This window comes from Camponotus vicinus, unplaced genomic scaffold (genome assembly GCF_025532165.1).
Source record: "Camponotus vicinus isolate PSW18456_S1 unplaced genomic scaffold, iyCamVici1.0 SCAF_5, whole genome shotgun sequence".
Classification (NCBI taxonomy): Eukaryota; Metazoa; Arthropoda; class Insecta; order Hymenoptera; family Formicidae; genus Camponotus; species Camponotus vicinus.
The window spans coordinates 2,615,636-2,634,532 of NW_028141977.1; the positions used below are offsets into that span (position 1 = coordinate 2,615,636).

Below are 18,897 nucleotides of genomic sequence, written 5' to 3' on the forward strand. Positions count from 1 at the left end.
CCGACCGGTTGGCTCGAAGTTGATTCTCATAAGTGAAATGGGATTTTCGCTCGTACCGAAACGGGGAGTGCCGTTTAATGTATAGATATACATATTAAGTATATACATCGCGCGATCAAATATAAAATTTTTAATACAAGTTCTTACACAAAATTATCGTTTTAACAAAAGATTTTTATCGCTATCCCTCTTGTCAGATAATATTCCTAAATATTGCTAATTAAATATACAGAATTATCGAATAAGAGTGTGATGATTCGATATAAGTCAACGATTGAATATTAGCTTCACAAAATTTAATGATCACCTTCGATATTATAGAATCGCGAGTTAATTATTATGAATTTAATAGTTTGCTTTTTCAGTTATATTTATACTTACGAATTTCGTATCGGAAAATATTCATAAATAAATTAATAAATTACGGTTGCGAAATCACCGTGTTTTTCCCGCGTTCTTTTCGCATTCTTAGACGAGATTGTCGTTTTAATAAAAGAGTTATCGTTGTTCCTTCCGTTAAATAAACGTTATTAAAAGTTGCGTGGCTCGTACCGCCCAGGAGTCGAAACGATTTTCATCATGGAGAATTATTTTTCACCGGTTCTTGTAACATCCATTCGCGACGTCTAGTTCGGTGCCCTGTTAAAAATTGGGAATTTTTATTGTAAGATTGGAACTAATTCCAGGTTTTCCTGGCAATTTCCGAAAGCAATGATTTCGGTAGTAATTCAACGACGATACGCTTCTTTAACATCGAATTAATTTAAATAATATATATTTAGATGAGAGAAATGTATCTTTTCTTTTCTTCGTTAAAAAATGTTCTATCATTATTAGGATTGGTATTATTATTGTCTATATATATAATGCCAGAAAGATTTAATAGTAGATTAAATATAGATATAGCGTTGTGTATAAATTTTAATTTTTTAAATAATTTCATAATTTAATTAATTTTTATTAATTTTTATGATAAAAATGATTACGAACAAATATATTTTATTAATTATTAATTAATTTGAAAAATTTATTTAAAATACATGCACAAATTAACGAATCCAAAATATTTTTATAATTTTTGTTAATATAATATATTATATATACGCGAAATTATACATGAATGTTACATAAAATGTGCGAATACTTAAAAATTTAGAGACGAATCGAATGGGTACCCCTATATCAGTAAGATATTGATTAAAAGAAAAAAAAATTATTAATTTAAACGTTACAAGAATAAGAATCTAGATAATTAATCTAGAATTAATTATATATTTAAAATTATTTCATTTATTTTATTTTGAACACTATTTGAATTGAAATTTTTTAAATCTTGCTGTTATCGGGTTCGATTCGTCTCGCGCGCGACGGTACCCCAAATTATGTGTTCGCACATTTAACACAAACTCCAATAATGCATGTATTTTATTATTTATAAATATAATCGTTTGTAATCACGTTTCAATAACAAAGGTTACATCCATTTAATTTTCAATAAAGAAATATATTTCTTAGTAATGGAAGAACATGTTTTTTGACGTGAATATCAATTTCGTGAATTGAAAATAATGACGAGGGATAATTGTCTTTGATTTAATACTGAAATCATTGCTATCGGGAATAGTCCGGAAGATCCGGGATTCGTTCCCTCCTACAGTGGAATTCCCGACGTTTAATGGATCACTTAACTTTTCTTCGCAGATTGATCTTGCGAAATCTGATGTAGAAACAAGATGTTAATCGTTCTCCATTTTTAAGGTCGCTCCTCTTTTTATCGGATTACCGGTATGTCACTCGCGTATCTGCAATTGAATATTTTGAATATTATCGATTTATTTATCGTCGCGTTTTATCGCGAATTTTAAATCGCGATATATCTTATAAAAATTCGCAGTAAATCGGTCGCTGAATTGCATATTTACAAACATTGCAGACCTCAAATGATTGTTGAAATATTTTCGATTTTCTCTATTTACGTGATAATAATTATATCGCGCACGTGTCTATTGAGAGCTTCGATTATTATATTATAAAAATTATACGTATCGCGATCAAATATTCCGTATATTATCGACTTATTTATTATTTATTTGTCGCGTTTTCTCGTGAATTTTAAATCGCGATTTATCTTATAATTTAATCGTTGACTTATACATTGAAGCTTTGTTTATCTTTCCACGTCTTTGAATATTGTTTTTAATAGTTCGTGCAAAATGCTGGTAGTGCAAATATTTTGTTTTATAATTTAAAAGACGATCGATAACTATATTAATGAAAATCATTCGTTCCGTTATTTTCTATTAAACGTGGCCACAACGCGATTTTTATTTATATTTTAAAGCTTATAGAGCTCATTTCTTCTTATTCAGCTAATCATGCGCGAAATAGGATATGTATTTTATTCTCAATCGTGAAATTCGTATAAAGTCGCGTATATATTAATCGCAAATAAATCGGACAGAATTTTATGTTCATAAACAATACGGATCACAAATGTTTGCTAAAATATCTTCGTCTGTCAACATTTTTGTGATAATAATTATATCGCACGCGTGTCTATTGATTCAATTATTATATTATAAAAATTATGCGTATCTCGCAATTGAATATTCGATTATTGTCGATTTATTTATTCGTCGCGTTTTTTCGCGAATTTTAAATCGCAATTTATTTCGTAATTTAATCTTTGATTTACATCAATGCTTGTTCTATCTTTACACGTTTTAAATATTTCTTTTCATGGTCTGCACGAAATGCGTCAATAATGCAAATACTTTGTTCTACAATCGAAGAAATGATCAACAATTTTATTAATGACTCTTTTGATCATGATTATTTACGTTTATACGTTATTTATATAAAACTAATTAAATTCTATTATTCTATGTCGATTATTAATAATAAATATCGCGTAATTAATCATCACTAATCAGTCTTGTCTGGTCTATGTAAAAATTTTTAGTAAATTTTATATTATACGTATACTTTGGACACTTTCGTGTAATAAATTTTATTTTGTATTAAGTTTAAAATTATAGTTTATATTAAATTTGTATTATATTTTGTAATACATATTTCTAATGCATTGTATTCTGCATTAAATTTTGTAATATATATATATTTGTAATGTAATTATTTTTATATTACATAATTTAATATTTTGTAATGTGTTTTTTATGTAATTGCAAATTAATTATAATTTATGTTATTTATATTATAATTATGTAATATATATTTTTTATATGTATTATATTCTCTGTTTAAAAACTCTATTAAAAAAAATATAAAAAAATATAAAAATTTTTCCTCCTCAATTTTTCCTCCCCTGTATCTCCGCCTTAACGAAGGCATTTTCCAGGTAGGTTTCAGTACTCTCATGAACCTGAGAGCTATGCCGGCGGTAACATACACCGATATTCATATAATCTATTCTTATATTTAAAATCATTTGGACAACGTATGGACACACATACATACACATATAGGTAAGTAATTTATAAAAATTATTTTTATGAAAATTATTATTTATCATATTTATATATTATTTTCAAAATAATGATTGTTATACTCTGGTGCTACCGGCATTTCGTGCACATAGCACGGAGCAAAACCAGAAATTGTGCACATTATATATTACCCTCTGAGAACATTCATGGACATTGGCTTTGTAGTTCATGTCCACGTTTTCAATGTCCATAGAGGAAGTATCGCTTTCAGGGATCACCTAAAAGCAGGCCATGACATCTCTCAGTTTTCTCTCTGGCAATAGTATGTTTTCATAAATTATAATTTTTGAAAAATCTAGAAAAAAATTTTTTATGAATTATGTGTATAATTATACTTTTAGTGACATATATCTTAAAACATAAAACATATCAGAAAATTTGTAATTACTGAGCTTATTTTAATTACATAAGCTTGCGAGGGTTAGTTACAAAAAATGGAGTAGGTGAATCTGATAGATTTTTTGACGCTGAAAACGAAATTTTTTCTAAATTTTATACCTTTTAGACTTAAAGAAATAGACTGCGCATTCCTATACAAAAGACTGTCTTAAACATTAGAAAGAGAGAACGACAGCAGTCGGATCTCTTTCTCTCTCGCACAATTGAAGGAGAGAAAGAAAAAGAGATCTCTTTCTAACGTTTAAGACAATCTTTTGTATAGGAATGCGCAGTCTATTTCTTTAAGTCTGTGCTTTTTATAGTGATTCTGTCCGCCATATTGGATGCACCATTTTTAATTTGAAAAAATGATAGGCGATGTTCAAAAATTTATGTTTTTACCCACATTTTGATTCATGACAAGATAGGAAGATAACACGGTTGAATTGGAATGGCTTATTGGACCATTATGCATGACTAGTCTTATAACTTGTATATCTCAGCGAAAAAAAATCGTGCTGCAGCAATCGAAAATGGATTTGAAAGGTGAAGACTAATACAATGCCATTGGCAGAAATATTTCAAAAAATTAGGTTCCCTCGTAATAAATTCATGAAATTTGCTGAAATAGTCATTTTTGGACTATTTAATCATAAATTACTCAAAAACCTAACGTATTGGAAAAATTCTGCGGCCAGATTCGTTTTCAGCGTCAAAAAATGTATCAGATTTATCTACTCTGCTTTTTGTAACTAACCAAACCTAAAATTTCGCAGGCCTGTGTTATCTAATACACTTACAAATATAGAAATATTTTTATAGGTAGAGTGAGAAGTTTTTTGAATTATGAATTTGACTAAGAAACACACATGTTAATAAAACTACAAGTGATGTTGGACGTTTCTAAAAAAATCATCTTCGTTGTCGAATAAAAAATTTTTCTATTATAATTGTTTATATAGATCATTTATTAAAAACATATTCAAAAAAGTCATACCGTTCTTTTAGAGAAGAACGAGAACCCAAGCTAGCAACTTTGAGTTTCATAGTTTCCGGAAGGTCTTGATCTGACAAATCAACTGTTTGAGAATTGTCATCATCGGAGTTAATCAGAAGCAGCACGATGCATTTGCCGCTGTTTCTCACGCCTAGGACTGTATGATTATTCTCCGTGAACGATCTATAGCTTCTTTTGGTAAGCGCCGGTTCCTTTCGGTGCATATAAACTAAAGTTTTATAGATTTTATAGTGTGATTCATTACTCTTCATCTGTTTCTCCAAATTCAATTCTTTATAGTTCGGATTCACTGGAAGCCACGTCGAATTTGCCTCACTAAAACCTGCAATAAAGAATAATTAATTGATTCAGATTTAGAAATTTATTGTTAATAAATAGAACACCGTAAATCGCAAAAATTCGTTTTGTACCTGCGTTCTTCTCCGCATTCCATTGAAATGGTGTTCGTTCTGGATCGCGAGACGCAGCCGCGTAGTGCTCTTTGCCCGCGTCATACGCTTGAGGATCCCGCGTATCTTCCCAGGATATATCTCTCTTGTCCATCATGCCGATTTCATCGCCATTATAGGTCACTGCCATGCCCGGCAAAATCATGGACAACATGGTCATTTGATCCGATCTGCCGGGAAAACGCGAGGCTACGCGTGACCTGTCATGATTTCCCAACTAAAAAAGTTCATTTACATTTCATATTACATGTTACATTTCAATTTCATCTATAAGAGGAAAAGATAAATTTTCTATTTTTATATAATATAATAATAACAGAGAAATTTGAAATTTGCTGTTCTAATTTGTCACATTTATTTTTATAAATAAGATTAATGTAACTAGAATATGAAAGTTAAGCATTTTAATGAAAATCTACCAGAAATATAACATATGCGACAATATTTTAGACAAAACTAAACCTTTGTAAACCTATACTTTTTTATATATGTGTAGATTCTTGGCAATGTTGTTTGATATAGAGAAAATAACGAGTAGCGAAATTTGCAACTTTTTCTAAGAAAGGTTTTTGAAAATATGTATGATAAAAAAATTTATATAACTATAAATTTATATAAAAATTTCTCATGATTACATATTTGGTAAACTTTGCCGTTTTCTTAAACTCTTTTTATTAATGAAATAAAATATTTATCCTCAAAATTATATAGTGCGATGCATACGTATCTTATATAAATAAGAATTATAAAACGTAAGTAAGTTGCGTCCTTCCATACGGCCCATCCATTCCAGGGTCTGGACGTAACAAACAATATTGATCGGATTTAATGCAATTTATAGAAATGATAATCGAGATAATTTTTTTATTAAAATACAAATAAAATTAATGTGACTGAAACACCAGAAACAGATATTTTAATGAAAGTCTTCTTCTGGAAATACAATATATATATAGCAACATTTCAAAACAACTGAACTCTTCTCTGTAACTTACTTTCATCTCCTCTACTACGTCAGGACGCCTGATTTGAGTAGTTCAAATCAGGCTGCCTATAGTCGAATTGATGAAGATACCATTGCTTTAGTGAATCGACATAAGTCCATGCAGAGTCACTGAATCCAATTGTTAGGCGGTATTTTGTTATCTTTACCTTTTGCCCACACATAATAATTCTTATATTTCTCATCACCTTGAAGAGCTTTTTGGAACCATATGTGCTTGTCTGATGTATGATTAGATACAATATCCACGACCACCTACAAGAATGATAGAGTAACTACAAAAAAAGGCGACAATATATTTCATAGACCGAAGAAAATCAATAACTCTCTGCATTTAATTATAATCATAATATGAGCAATTAAATTATATTATATATAAAAATCATGATGTACTCTCTAAATTTCTTAGAGTGAAGCTTGCACTCGAAAAATTGAGTGACTCGTCAAATCACTCTAGTTAGAGTGATTTTTCACTCCTATGAGTGAAAAATCACTCTAACTAGAGTGATTTGACCAATCACTCAATTTTTCGAGTGCAAGCTTCACTCTAAGAAATTTAGAGAGTAGGCAAACCGCCGCACTTTTAGGCCGAGTTTACGAGCTTTTCGCAAGAGATCCTTGAAATCATCAATTGATGTACCAAAAATGGGATCGATTCCTGTATAATTAGATATGTCGTATCCAAAATCAACCATAGGACTCGGATATATGGGCGACAACCAGATCGCGTTGATGCCAGTATCCGCGATGTAGGGTAACTTTAAAGTTACTCCTGACAACATCAGAGAACAAAATTTAAAATTTTACCCATGTTTCTATACTTATTTACTTTACTATTATTATTTATCAATAATAAACCTACACAAGGAATTTAATTAAATATAATTAGCAATAATTAATCAAACAAAATTATAACATATAAAATTATAACATTATAAATGTGAAAACAATACTTTTTTATTCTACATTCTTATCTTCTTATTTAGTTCATTTTTTTCTTCTTGTTTTATGCGACATATTAAGAAATGATGATTGATATATGTTTACCTTTCAGATCACCTACGCCATCGGCATTGGAATCATAGAAACTCTTCGGATAAATCTGATAAAAAACAGTGTTGTTCCACCATGATTTATTTAAAATCTCGGCAGATGAACAATTGACCAGCAGCAAAAAACCACATAAGCATATTATCAGCGACATGATTGATCGTTTGTACTTGTCGAATCTGAAAATTGCTTGTACAGAGTGTTTCCGCAACATACGCATCATTAAGTCGGGTTGCCTATACTGCTCACCATCAAGGGCATGTTTTACTGGACTCGCAGAATAAGATCGAAATGCAAGTTCGGTAAGGAATAAGGAAAGGGAAATTAGCTTTTATCATTCTATTATAGTGAACAGTTGTAAAATTTAATAATATAAATAAAATATTTATTTTTAATAATATAAATAAAATATTTCTTTAATAATATAAATAAAATATTTCTTTAATAATATAAATAAAATATTTCTTTAATAATATAAATAAAATATTTATTTAATAAAAATAAAATAACAAATAAAATTTAATAAATAAATTTGGAAAGATATAATGAAATATTTATAATGAAAAATATGTTTGATTTTTAAATATAATAAATTATAAAAATTCGATGTAATCACTATTTTCTTCTAAATATAAAGCAAACCTGCGCATGAAAATGTCTCTCACTCGTTTTTATCATGAAAGGAATGATCTCTGCACACGCGCTACGAATTCTATTTTTAAGAATTTTCGCATTATTTTCCTGCAGGATTTGATAAACTTTATTTTTTAAGAAGCTCATTATAAAAAAATACCCTTTATATTTATACATTTACTTCCAAAAATTACTTTGTCATACGGAATATTTTTCAAAAATATACCGTTAATTATTTGAATGATAACATGGGTCGTGTTCAAATCAACAAACAAAGAAATATATATATTACTATAAATATTATAATTAAAAAATATAATATATTATTAAACTAATTTGTCAGAATTGAATATTTCCTATATATTTTTAATTATTATATTTAATTATTATAATCTATATTATTAAATATATATTTTATTATTATTAAATTTCACAACTGTTTATTAAATCTATATTATTAAATTTCACAGCTGTTCACTATAATAGAATGCCGATTTCCCTTTCCTTACTCCCCGCCAAACTCCCATTCTGTTCTTTCTCAGCGAGCTTATAATAAAGTATGCTTCTGACGGTGGGCAGATAGGCAACCCAACTTTATGATGTGTATGTTGCGGAAACACCCTGTATACAGGGTGACCCATTTTAACTTAGGCAGCCAAATAACTCGAAAAATAAGCAAGATAGAGAAAAATGTTTTAGACAAAAGTTGTATGGTTTCGAGGGGGCCATAAGATGATATCATTGGTTTGACCTTGAAGAGTCATTTGAAGGTCACGTGAAGGTCACTTCAATTTTTTTAAATGGAACATCCTATATATTTTTGTACATTCTTGTAGCTCATCTCGAGAGCTTTCCAAAACACTATAATTAAGTACATTTTCGTTAAGTACTTTTTGAGTTATGAGGCTTGAAATAATTTCTTAATTTTACATAAACCGTAAAATATCTTGTAAAATATTCATTTTTCGATTACCTTACCTTAATAGTTTTATGTACAAAATAATGAGAGGAATCAATTGGTGTAAAGAAAACACATAGTTGTTTCGAAGAAAAAATATGTAATTTGCAATTAACAATTCCATATTTTTTCTTAAAAACAACTATGTGTTTTCTTTACACCAATTGATTCCTCTCATTATTTTGTACATAAAAGTATTAAGGTAAGATAATCGAAAAATGAATATTTTACAAGATATTTTACGGTTTATGTAAAATTAAGAAATTATTTCAAGCATCATAACTCAAAAAGTACTTAACGGAAAGGTACTTAATTATAGTGTTTTGGAAAGCTCTCGAAATAAGCTACAAGAATGTACAAAAATATATAGGGTATTCCATTTAAAAAAATTGAAGTGACCTTCACGTGACCTTCAAATGACTCTTCAAGGTCAAACCAATGATACCACCTTATGGCCCCCTCGAAACCATACAACTTTTGTCTAAAACATTTTTCTCTATCTTGCTTATTTTTCGAGTTATTTGGCTGCCTAAGTTAAAATGGGTCACCCTGTATACATCAATGGCTAAGAAAAATCAGTTGTTTGCTTATCAATCGTGCTTAATGAATTATCACAATATCTTTACATTCGAGAAAAACAAATTACAAGCATAAAACAATGATTTGATTACTGTAACTGTGGGAACCCGATTTTTTCATCGTTAATTAATTGCCGCTCATATAAATGACAAACGTTAAAAAATTGCGAAATTAATGATAAATTAATTTATGACTATATAAATGTCAGAATATTCATCAATAATATTATTCATACAATAAAAATATTGCCACAATCTGCAATCTCAACACAAGAATTGGATTTAAGCATCACTCAAAAATCTTATATTTCTTTATAATTATGTAACATATATCGGTAATATAATAGTAATATAATATACGTGGCAATATGTCATAAATAATATTCAAAAAAGATTACATTATTTCCTATACAGTTAACAAACTAAACAAACTTAATAAACTAAACAAATTACTAAACAATTTTTATGCACGTAATAATACCTGATTGTAAAAAAAATGTAATATACTGCAATACATATTATATAGCGCAACTTTGCAATATAATAAAATAAAATAAACGTAATTTAAAGTTAACATAATTTTTTTCAACTTTAACTTTTACAATTAGAATCTCTTATAATAATTTCAATTGCGGCATAATAGAATATTATAAAAGCTAAATTACATTATAGAAAAGAGAAGAATTATTCTTTTCTTAAAAAAAAATTTTTAATAGTATAATAAATTAAGAATTCTCAAAAATATTTAGTACATAATATGTAAAGAATGCATTCTGATTGTTAATATATATAAAATTAAATAGAATATTTGTAATTAATACAAAATTAATATATAAATATGTTACCACATATGCGCGCGTTTTGATTTATTTAAGATATACTTATGATATATTAGAGAATATTGTTTATATCTTTCATATATACATATAAGCAAATTATTAACAAGTGATATGAATATGGATATTATATAAAATAAACATTACACATATATATTTAAAAAATACAATAATAATATAAAAATTTATAATTGTCTCAATATATATTTCATAAAATATTTTGAATATTACGATCCACCTTAGTTCTTTCTTGAAGCAAGAACGAGAGCAGCTTTAGCAGGCAAGTTTATTTCTTTGGTGTTCACCGTCGTTCTGAAATATATGTATCAATAATCAATACCTTAAATGCTTTCTGTTTGTAGCATTTGTTTATGTATATTATTAATAGAAACAATATATATATATATATATATATATATATATATATATATAATATTAAAAAATACATATGAGATCGATACAATTAGTCATGCACAATAAATTATGTGCTATTAATTTATAATTGATATTAAATGAAGGTTTGGATTCCTTTAATTTCTAAAGCAATTTTTATATAACGTATATAAAAAAAAAGTTTTTAATGTATATTAAAAAAAAAAGTTCTACGTGCAAATTTTAAATTGCACAAATGGTCTTCGGATCAAAGTAAGACATGAAAACTAAAAAGACCGTTTTTGTGCAATTTAGAATTTGCATTTTTTTCGTAATGTATATACATTATGTTAAGAGCATATAATTTTTTGTGCTGATTATGGAACTCATATCTACTTTTTTAGTATTTTTTTCAAATTTCTTGTGTGTAAGTTGAAGAATATTTTTTATAAACTTGGCGTATTTTTTATATACTTGGCATATTTTTACTTTTAGAGTTCTTTTTAGTGAAATATGACTTTTTGTAAAAATTTAGTAAAAAAAATTAAAGTACAATGAATAAAATGAATCAATTTTAGTCTAAAAAGTATAAGTTACACACATATAATCTTACATTTTTTGGACCACTGAATGCGAAAATTTGCAGTTTAATCTGTCTAAATATATTATATATATGTATAATTATATATTATAAAATAATTATGTATATATTTAAATATAAATAATCTTCCTCTGCCCCAGTTATAGTTACATAAAAATGTATATTATTTGTCAACGTAATCATAATGGTCATGCAGAAAATTACTAATTCTTTCAGTGAAATATTATTGATTTACAGTGCTATAATAACTTATAACTGCTACATCAGTGGACTCTATTTACTGTTTTCAGTGATAATATACTGATTCATTTTTAGAGAGCGTGTATGAATGCAATATTTTATTAATTCCATATAAAAAAGCAAACTTTTAACGAATAAAAGAGAAAAAACATATTTTAAACATCTTTTAAACGGTTTTTTTATCAGAAAAGAAACGTATCTCTTAACGTTTTTCAAGTGAACATTTTAAGCAATTAGAAACGTTTTTAAGAGTCGGTTGTGAAACGTTTCAAAGAAACATTTGTGAAACGTTTTTGAAACGAATATGTGCTACCTGGGACGCTACTTGGTAATGTCATGATTGTGTAGGCAAAACTGTTAATAAGAGCTAGAAAAAAATATTTTTGCACTTGGCGTCACGACGCTATATATATAGTATATATATAAATTATTTGTACTAATATTTGCATAATATAAATTATTTTAATTTATTTTACTCTCGTTTATCTCTTTAAAAACATTTAAAGTTGTAATTAATAAAAAATAAAAAAAATTAAAATAATAATAAATAATTATGTAAACCCTTTTATATAAAACTATTCATATTGTTATTAAAAATAATGTAAAACAAAAAATTATAATTTATGTAAATTAAGTAATTAAGTAATGATAAAATATTATTAAAATAATATTATAAAATGTAATATATATTAAAATATATAATAAAATAATAATATAATACATAACAAAATAATATTTAAATATTAATAAAATGTTATTTTATATATATTTACCCTTTTTTAATTGGAGAACCGATAGTAACAACTTCAACAACAAGTTCGTTTGCAAGTCCTTGGCCCGTTAAATTGACTATTTGGGCGATTTTGTCATTGAAATTGATAAGAAGTACTATGCTTTGCTCATTATACTGCCGAATTACAATCAAGACTTGGCCATTATTCTGTACCAACGTCGTAAGATTTCCCTGTTGAAGCGCTGCTTCGCGTTGACGCATCTTAATTAAAGAAGTATAGATCTTGTAATGTGACTCGTTAGCGATTTTCTGCTTTGCTAAATTCAATTCGATATAGTTTTCATGTACAGGAAGCCATGTGTGATTAGCTTCACTGAAACCTTCGAAACAAATAAAAAATAAAAATTTAGATCACCATTTCCTTTTTATGTTTATATTATTCATCTGAATATTTTATTTTCTAATTTTAGAAAATAAAAATAGCTGATTAATATGTGCTTCCAATCATTTTTGTCTATATAATTCTTTCAACTAATATTCTAAAAAATTATTTATATAAATAATTTACCAGCATTCTTTGTGGCATCCCACTGAAATGGCGTGCGATTGGAGTCGCGCGATAGACTCTGATATTTATCCTTCCCAGTATTACAAGCTTGAGGATCCTGCGTGTCCTCCCAAGATATATCCTGTTTATCAAGCATGCCGATTTCTTCGCCATTGTAAGTGACTGCGATACCAGGTAAGATCATCTCTAACATTATAATTTGATCTCCTCTTCCAGGATAACGAGATGCAGTTCTATTGCGATCATGATTTCCCATCTATAAAATTATCATTATATAATTTTTATTATATTAGAATTTTCAAGAAATACTATTTTAAAAACTATAGGATAGAACTATATAAAATATCTTTCTAAAATGTATTTTTATACATTATCATACAAAACAAAATTTATTATCATACAAAACAGTTTTATTAATTCACATTTTTATTAATTCATTTAAATATTAAATTGCAATCATTAATTTATATTATCTTAAAAGTGAATATATTAAGTGAATTTTACTTACCACCCAATTTGGACTCTCACCATTCGGCGTTTGAGACATCCAGTCATCGATAATGCGTTTAAAGTCCGCAGCTTTAGAAACATTATTCACATCCGTAATAAATTTGAAGTTAAAAGGCACATGTGAGCCAAATTTATAATACCTCGTAGTATTTTCCAAACTGGTATAAGCTTCAGTCATTATCACCTAAATCAAAATATCTATTCATTTATGTTTGTCTGCATAAACATCTATTAATTAATCTTCTATTAATAATCATCTATTAATTAATATTCTAAAATATCGAATAATCAGTATATAAGAAAATTAATGAAATAGAACTCTATATATAATGAATATGATAAAATATAAAAATTTGTTTGAGTCTCGTGAATTTGTTTGTTTTTTCACCTCAAGAAAGCTAATGTTTTTTTTTTTACTTTTCATATATATGTATATAATATATGTATATAATTATATCGCAAGTTATCTAATTTTTATATAATATAGTAGTACAGAAAACAAAACAAATTAAAGAAATGCACTCGCTTTTTCATCCTCGTTATGATAATCCGCGTAATCGTCCAAAACTTTTCGCCAACTTGCTACCAGATCGTACGTGCGTGGATCGTCTTTAGTGTAAATATGCTCTAAATACGTATAATCACGTTCAGTAGCTCCTGGCGCGTAACTTCTGGGTTCATTCGGAAAATTTGCATCTTCGAACAAATACGGAATAGCATCCACACGGAATCCGTCGATGCCTTTTCGTAGCCAGAATCTAATCACATCCTACAAATTGTTAATGCTTAATTGAAAATGTTAAATAGTTAAACGAAATTTCTAGGATTATTTCGATGATATAGCATGTATATATATATATACAAATATATATATATACATACAAATAAATATAGAAAAATATAAATATACATATATTAATAATAATAATATATGTAATAGTAATATATATATATATATATATATATATATATATATATATATTACTATTACATATATTATTATTATTAATATATGTATATTTATATTTTTCTATATTTATTTGTATAATACTTATATTGCATTCATTTGTCTTTTTGAGATTAAATTGTAATTTAAGTACTTTTATTTTTTAATTGTAATTTATTTTTTATTTTTTTTCCGGTGCGCAAGTAATATTACGTAATATAATAAACGAAATATTCGTTAAATTCATACTAATAATTTTCTTATTTGCAAATAATTTTTCGATTCATCAAGATATATTTTATTTTTAGAAATATATTTTATTCTTTTTTAAAAAAATTATTACTGTCGTAATAAATTATAAATTGGATTAATTTATATAACTGTTAAATTATTTATTTATTGTTATTATTATTATTATTATTATCATTATTATTATTATCATTATTATTATTATTATTATTATTATTATTATTATTATCATTATTATTATTATCATTATTATTATTATTAAAATTATTATTATCTGTAAATTCTTTCAGTATAACAGCTAATGTTATTATATACTTATATATACTACTTACTTCCATTTCATCTCGCACCTCGGGGTTACTATAATTCAGATCAGGTTGCCTATATTCAAATTGATGAAAATACCATTGATTACGATTCGTATCAAAGCTCCAAGCTGGGCCGCTAAATACGCTGATCCAATTATTGGGCGGTGATTGATTGTTATTATTACCGGTTTTCCATACATAATAATCCTTGTATTTGCCTTCGCCAATAAGACTCTTTCTAAACCACTCATGCTTATCAGAAGTGTGATTTGGAACCAGATCCAAAATCATCTACCAGAAAGATTATTTCGATTTTCGATTTATTGAGAAAGAGAAAAATAAGAAAAAAAACGAAGCAAATCAATTTCACATGTTTACCTTTATACCGAGTTTTTTCGTTTGAGCAATTAACTTCTCTAAATCTCCCATTGTACCGAAAGTCGGATCGATATCTTTGAAATCGGAAATATCATATCCGAAATCAACCATCGGACTTGCGTAAATCGGCGATAGCCAAATGCCAGTGATTCCGGAGTCTACGAAATGCTGTAGTTTCGATATTATTCCTGTACTCAGAATATATAAATAAGAATAAAATAAATATTCTTTCTTTAATTATAATTTAAACGTCGATGTAAATTATTCTTATTGACTTTATATTATTTTATTTATTTGATGGCTATAAGAAATTAATGTTATATGACTTTTCTCTCACCGTTTAAATCACCTACACCATCGTTATTCGAATCCATGAAACTTCGCGGATAAACCTGATAGAATACTGCATTTTTCCACCATCCTTTATTATATATCTTAGCAAATGTGTTACTTGCAAGAAGCAAAATAACGATCAAACATGTCACTCGTGACATTTTGACAATAATTCCTGATCAGTGTACAAAATCACTGATATAAAGGCTAATAAAAATACGCGATAAACTATCTTAACAGTACTTGAAATAAAATTAATCAATAAACATATTTATAATAACTTTAAAACTTTTCCAAAATAACTACTGTACTGATCGACTCTTCGGAATCACAAGACATTATATACTCAACATCATAATAAATATGACCTTAATGACTAACCATTAATGACGTGTTGTGTCCAATGTCCATAATAAATGTGAGAATTAATTTCGATTAGATATAGTTGTTCCGCGGATTTCATTTCGAAGAATCAATTACAATCAATTCTATGTAAAAACTTATGGAGATTCATTAATAACTTTATATAAATATTTTTCTGAATAGATAAATCATTTCTTATTTAATAAATATTATTTGAATAAAGACTGTAATTTTCTTAAACATATTATTATTATTCTCAATACATTATTTAAAATAATTATCTGCCTTTACCTATTAATCTTACAATATAAGGCATTAATAAAATAAAATATATTAACTTATCATATTACTAGTAAAAGAGAAAAGATAATTTTATTTAAAAATATAAAATTGCATAAAGAAAGAAGAATTAATTCGAATCAACGTACGAATTGAATGTTCAAATACTTACTGCAGTTAAAAATCTCTTAATAATTTTTTCATCGACAGCATTTATTCGAAATCTACCATCAAACTCACGTAAACCAGTAACTAAATGCCATTGATTCAATAGTATATTTATTACATTTATTGTATATATAAAAATTTATTGTATATATAAAACTAATATAGTACTTATTATATATATAATATAATATATATAAAGCATTGTGTGCTTTTAGCAGTATTTATATTGCATAAAGTTCAAATAAATCTAGTTATAAGTATTATTTCAAACGAAAGATGTTTGGATTTTATTGTTCACATTTTTTATTTCTATTCAAAATCCTATTTTTCACGAATGGAAATTTATGTCCAAGTCATAACCATAGCAACTCTTATATCAGATGAAAATGCTGTTTTTATTTTAATAGAATATTTTATTTTGTTTTTTAATAATTTTCGAGAAGTTATCATACATCAAAATTATATTTTCAAAATAAAGAACGTAAGTATACTTTTATTAATATTTTTAAAAATATACTTTTAATAGTTATTATGTATAATCTACATCGTTAGCTATCACATTATTATTTAAAATAAAATTACCAGAAAAAAAATTTCTGCAATCAATAATCTGCAGTTGGTATGTATCTAAATGTATAATTATAGTATAAAACCGAGAAAGATTCTTAGTAAAAAACAAGAATTTTAATTGAATTTAATTAGTCATTTCATCTTTGATTTCTGATAGGAATTTCTTATTAAATGAAAATTTAAACAAAAATTGTCACAATAATAATTGTCACAGTATGTAATAAGATATTAATAAACATTTATAAGATATTGAGCGCAAAAATGCAATGAATGCAATAATAAAACTGTTATTATTAAATTAAAAAGCATCGTTAAGAAATAAGTAACGAAGAAAAATCCGTCATTTATGACAATTAATCACGTTGCAATATATTTCAAAAGAAAAGGTTTATATCTCACAACATGTATAAACATATAATAATATCACGAACGCATGACGTGTATCTAATTACGTGTGATGAAGTTTATTACATATCTCAAGAATTTGTCCAGAAAAATAATAAGACTGTAACTATATGAAGACTTCATTAAATTTTCGAAGATGTTTTTAATAAGTAATTTATTCATTTAAGCATTTTGTTCTTTAAAATATCGAGCAGAACATTTCTCGCATTATTGGCAACAGCTACCAGTGATTGTTAATTTTTTTAATCATTATATATATTATAATTAAAAATTTATTTATCTTAATAGCAGCTTTAAAAAGGTAACAATTATGTTATATACCTGATTAGATATAAAATAAATAAAGGGAAAAAGGAAATGCATTTATAAAGATAATTTATTTTATTTAACATTACATTTTTTTATTTCGGGAAGAACCGCTGCTAATAAATAAAGTAGCAAACATATATCTATCTCCTAAAAATTATCCTGTAAATCTTCCGGACGGATCGTTATTTCAAGTTGAGATAACAATAAAATAAAACAATAAGTGAAAATAAAATAATAATAAAAACGAATATAACAAAAAGAAATAATTTTCGATACCGAAATTAAAATATTATCAGACGTTGACTAAATATTCAAATAAAATTCTAAATTCGTTGATTCGAAAAATAATATAGATAAGTAAAAGTCAAATTAAATGAAAATTTTATATAAGACAGAAAAATATTTGCAATATTAACATAAAAATATTTAACCTTAAAATATATATAAATATATTTTCTAAAAATATATTTTAAGAAAACATATAAAAATTATTTTTTTTTAATTGTCAAGATAGATTACATTTTAAACCCACCAAATTTTAAAACATTTTAAAATCCACTTATTGACACTTGAATTTTCAGAAAATTGTTTTCAATAACTTACCTTCAACAGCTCCGTTACTGGATCTCATCAATAATCATAAATAAATAAATATATATATATATATATGTATATATAAAGGCAATGTATTAAAAAAAATTTTATGCAAATTTGTTTAAATAGTACAATCAAAACTGCAATCAAAATTATGGAGATATAATTTCTATGATAACAGACATATCTACAATAACATTTTTATGATAAGAGACACTACAATTTTTTGAAAATTCTTCTAGAAAAAAAAAGAAAAAAGGAAATACACACGAGAGAACACCGTATATCTATATTAGTATACCGCATGCAGCGCATATTCTATTTACACAAAGATCGAATTATTCATTCAGAAGCACGCTTATTAATTTTCGATTAATCTTTTTTTATATAAATCTCATCTGAGCTCATCTTTTATATAAATATTATATTAATTATGTGTTAATATTTTCTATATCTTTCTAATATCAATATTTCATTCTTTTTTTTTTGTAACTTCATTATAAAGTATTTTATACAATTTTAAGGATACATAATATGTACAATAAAGCATTATGATACATTT

At 26.2% G+C, this 18,897-nt stretch overlaps 2 protein-coding genes across 3 annotated transcripts; both read right to left on the minus strand.

Annotated features, from left to right (window-relative positions):
- Window positions 1-3,625: 3,625 nt before the first annotated feature.
- Window positions 3,626-5,556, minus strand: LOC145972256 (maltase 1-like). The gene is made up of 3 exons (XM_083100706.1): window positions 5,313-5,556; window positions 4,882-5,224; window positions 3,626-3,801 (listed from the first exon to the last, which is right to left on the minus strand). The coding sequence occupies exons 1-3, from the start codon at window positions 5,509-5,511 to the stop codon at window positions 3,777-3,779; spliced, it is 567 nt and encodes a 188-aa protein (XP_082956832.1). The 5' UTR covers window positions 5,512-5,556; the 3' UTR covers window positions 3,626-3,776.
- A 2,008-nt stretch (window positions 5,557-7,564) lies between these two features.
- On the minus strand, window positions 7,565-15,967 carry LOC145972252 (maltase 1-like). Of its 2 annotated transcripts, none has more exons than XM_083100702.1 (9): window positions 15,652-15,967; window positions 15,315-15,502; window positions 14,961-15,227; window positions 13,960-14,202; window positions 13,432-13,617; window positions 12,924-13,179; window positions 12,396-12,735; window positions 10,648-10,721; window positions 7,565-7,583 (listed from the first exon to the last, which is right to left on the minus strand). In XM_083100702.1, the coding sequence occupies exons 1-8, from the start codon at window positions 15,806-15,808 to the stop codon at window positions 10,649-10,651; spliced, it is 1,710 nt and encodes a 569-aa protein (XP_082956828.1). In that variant the 5' UTR covers window positions 15,809-15,967; the 3' UTR covers window positions 7,565-7,583; window position 10,648. The 2 variants fall into 2 exon arrangements, with proteins under 2 accessions (XP_082956828.1, XP_082956827.1); XM_083100701.1 differs by lacking the exon at window positions 7,565-7,583 and adding an exon at window positions 8,308-8,658.
- Between the last annotated feature and the right edge of the window lie 2,930 nt (window positions 15,968-18,897).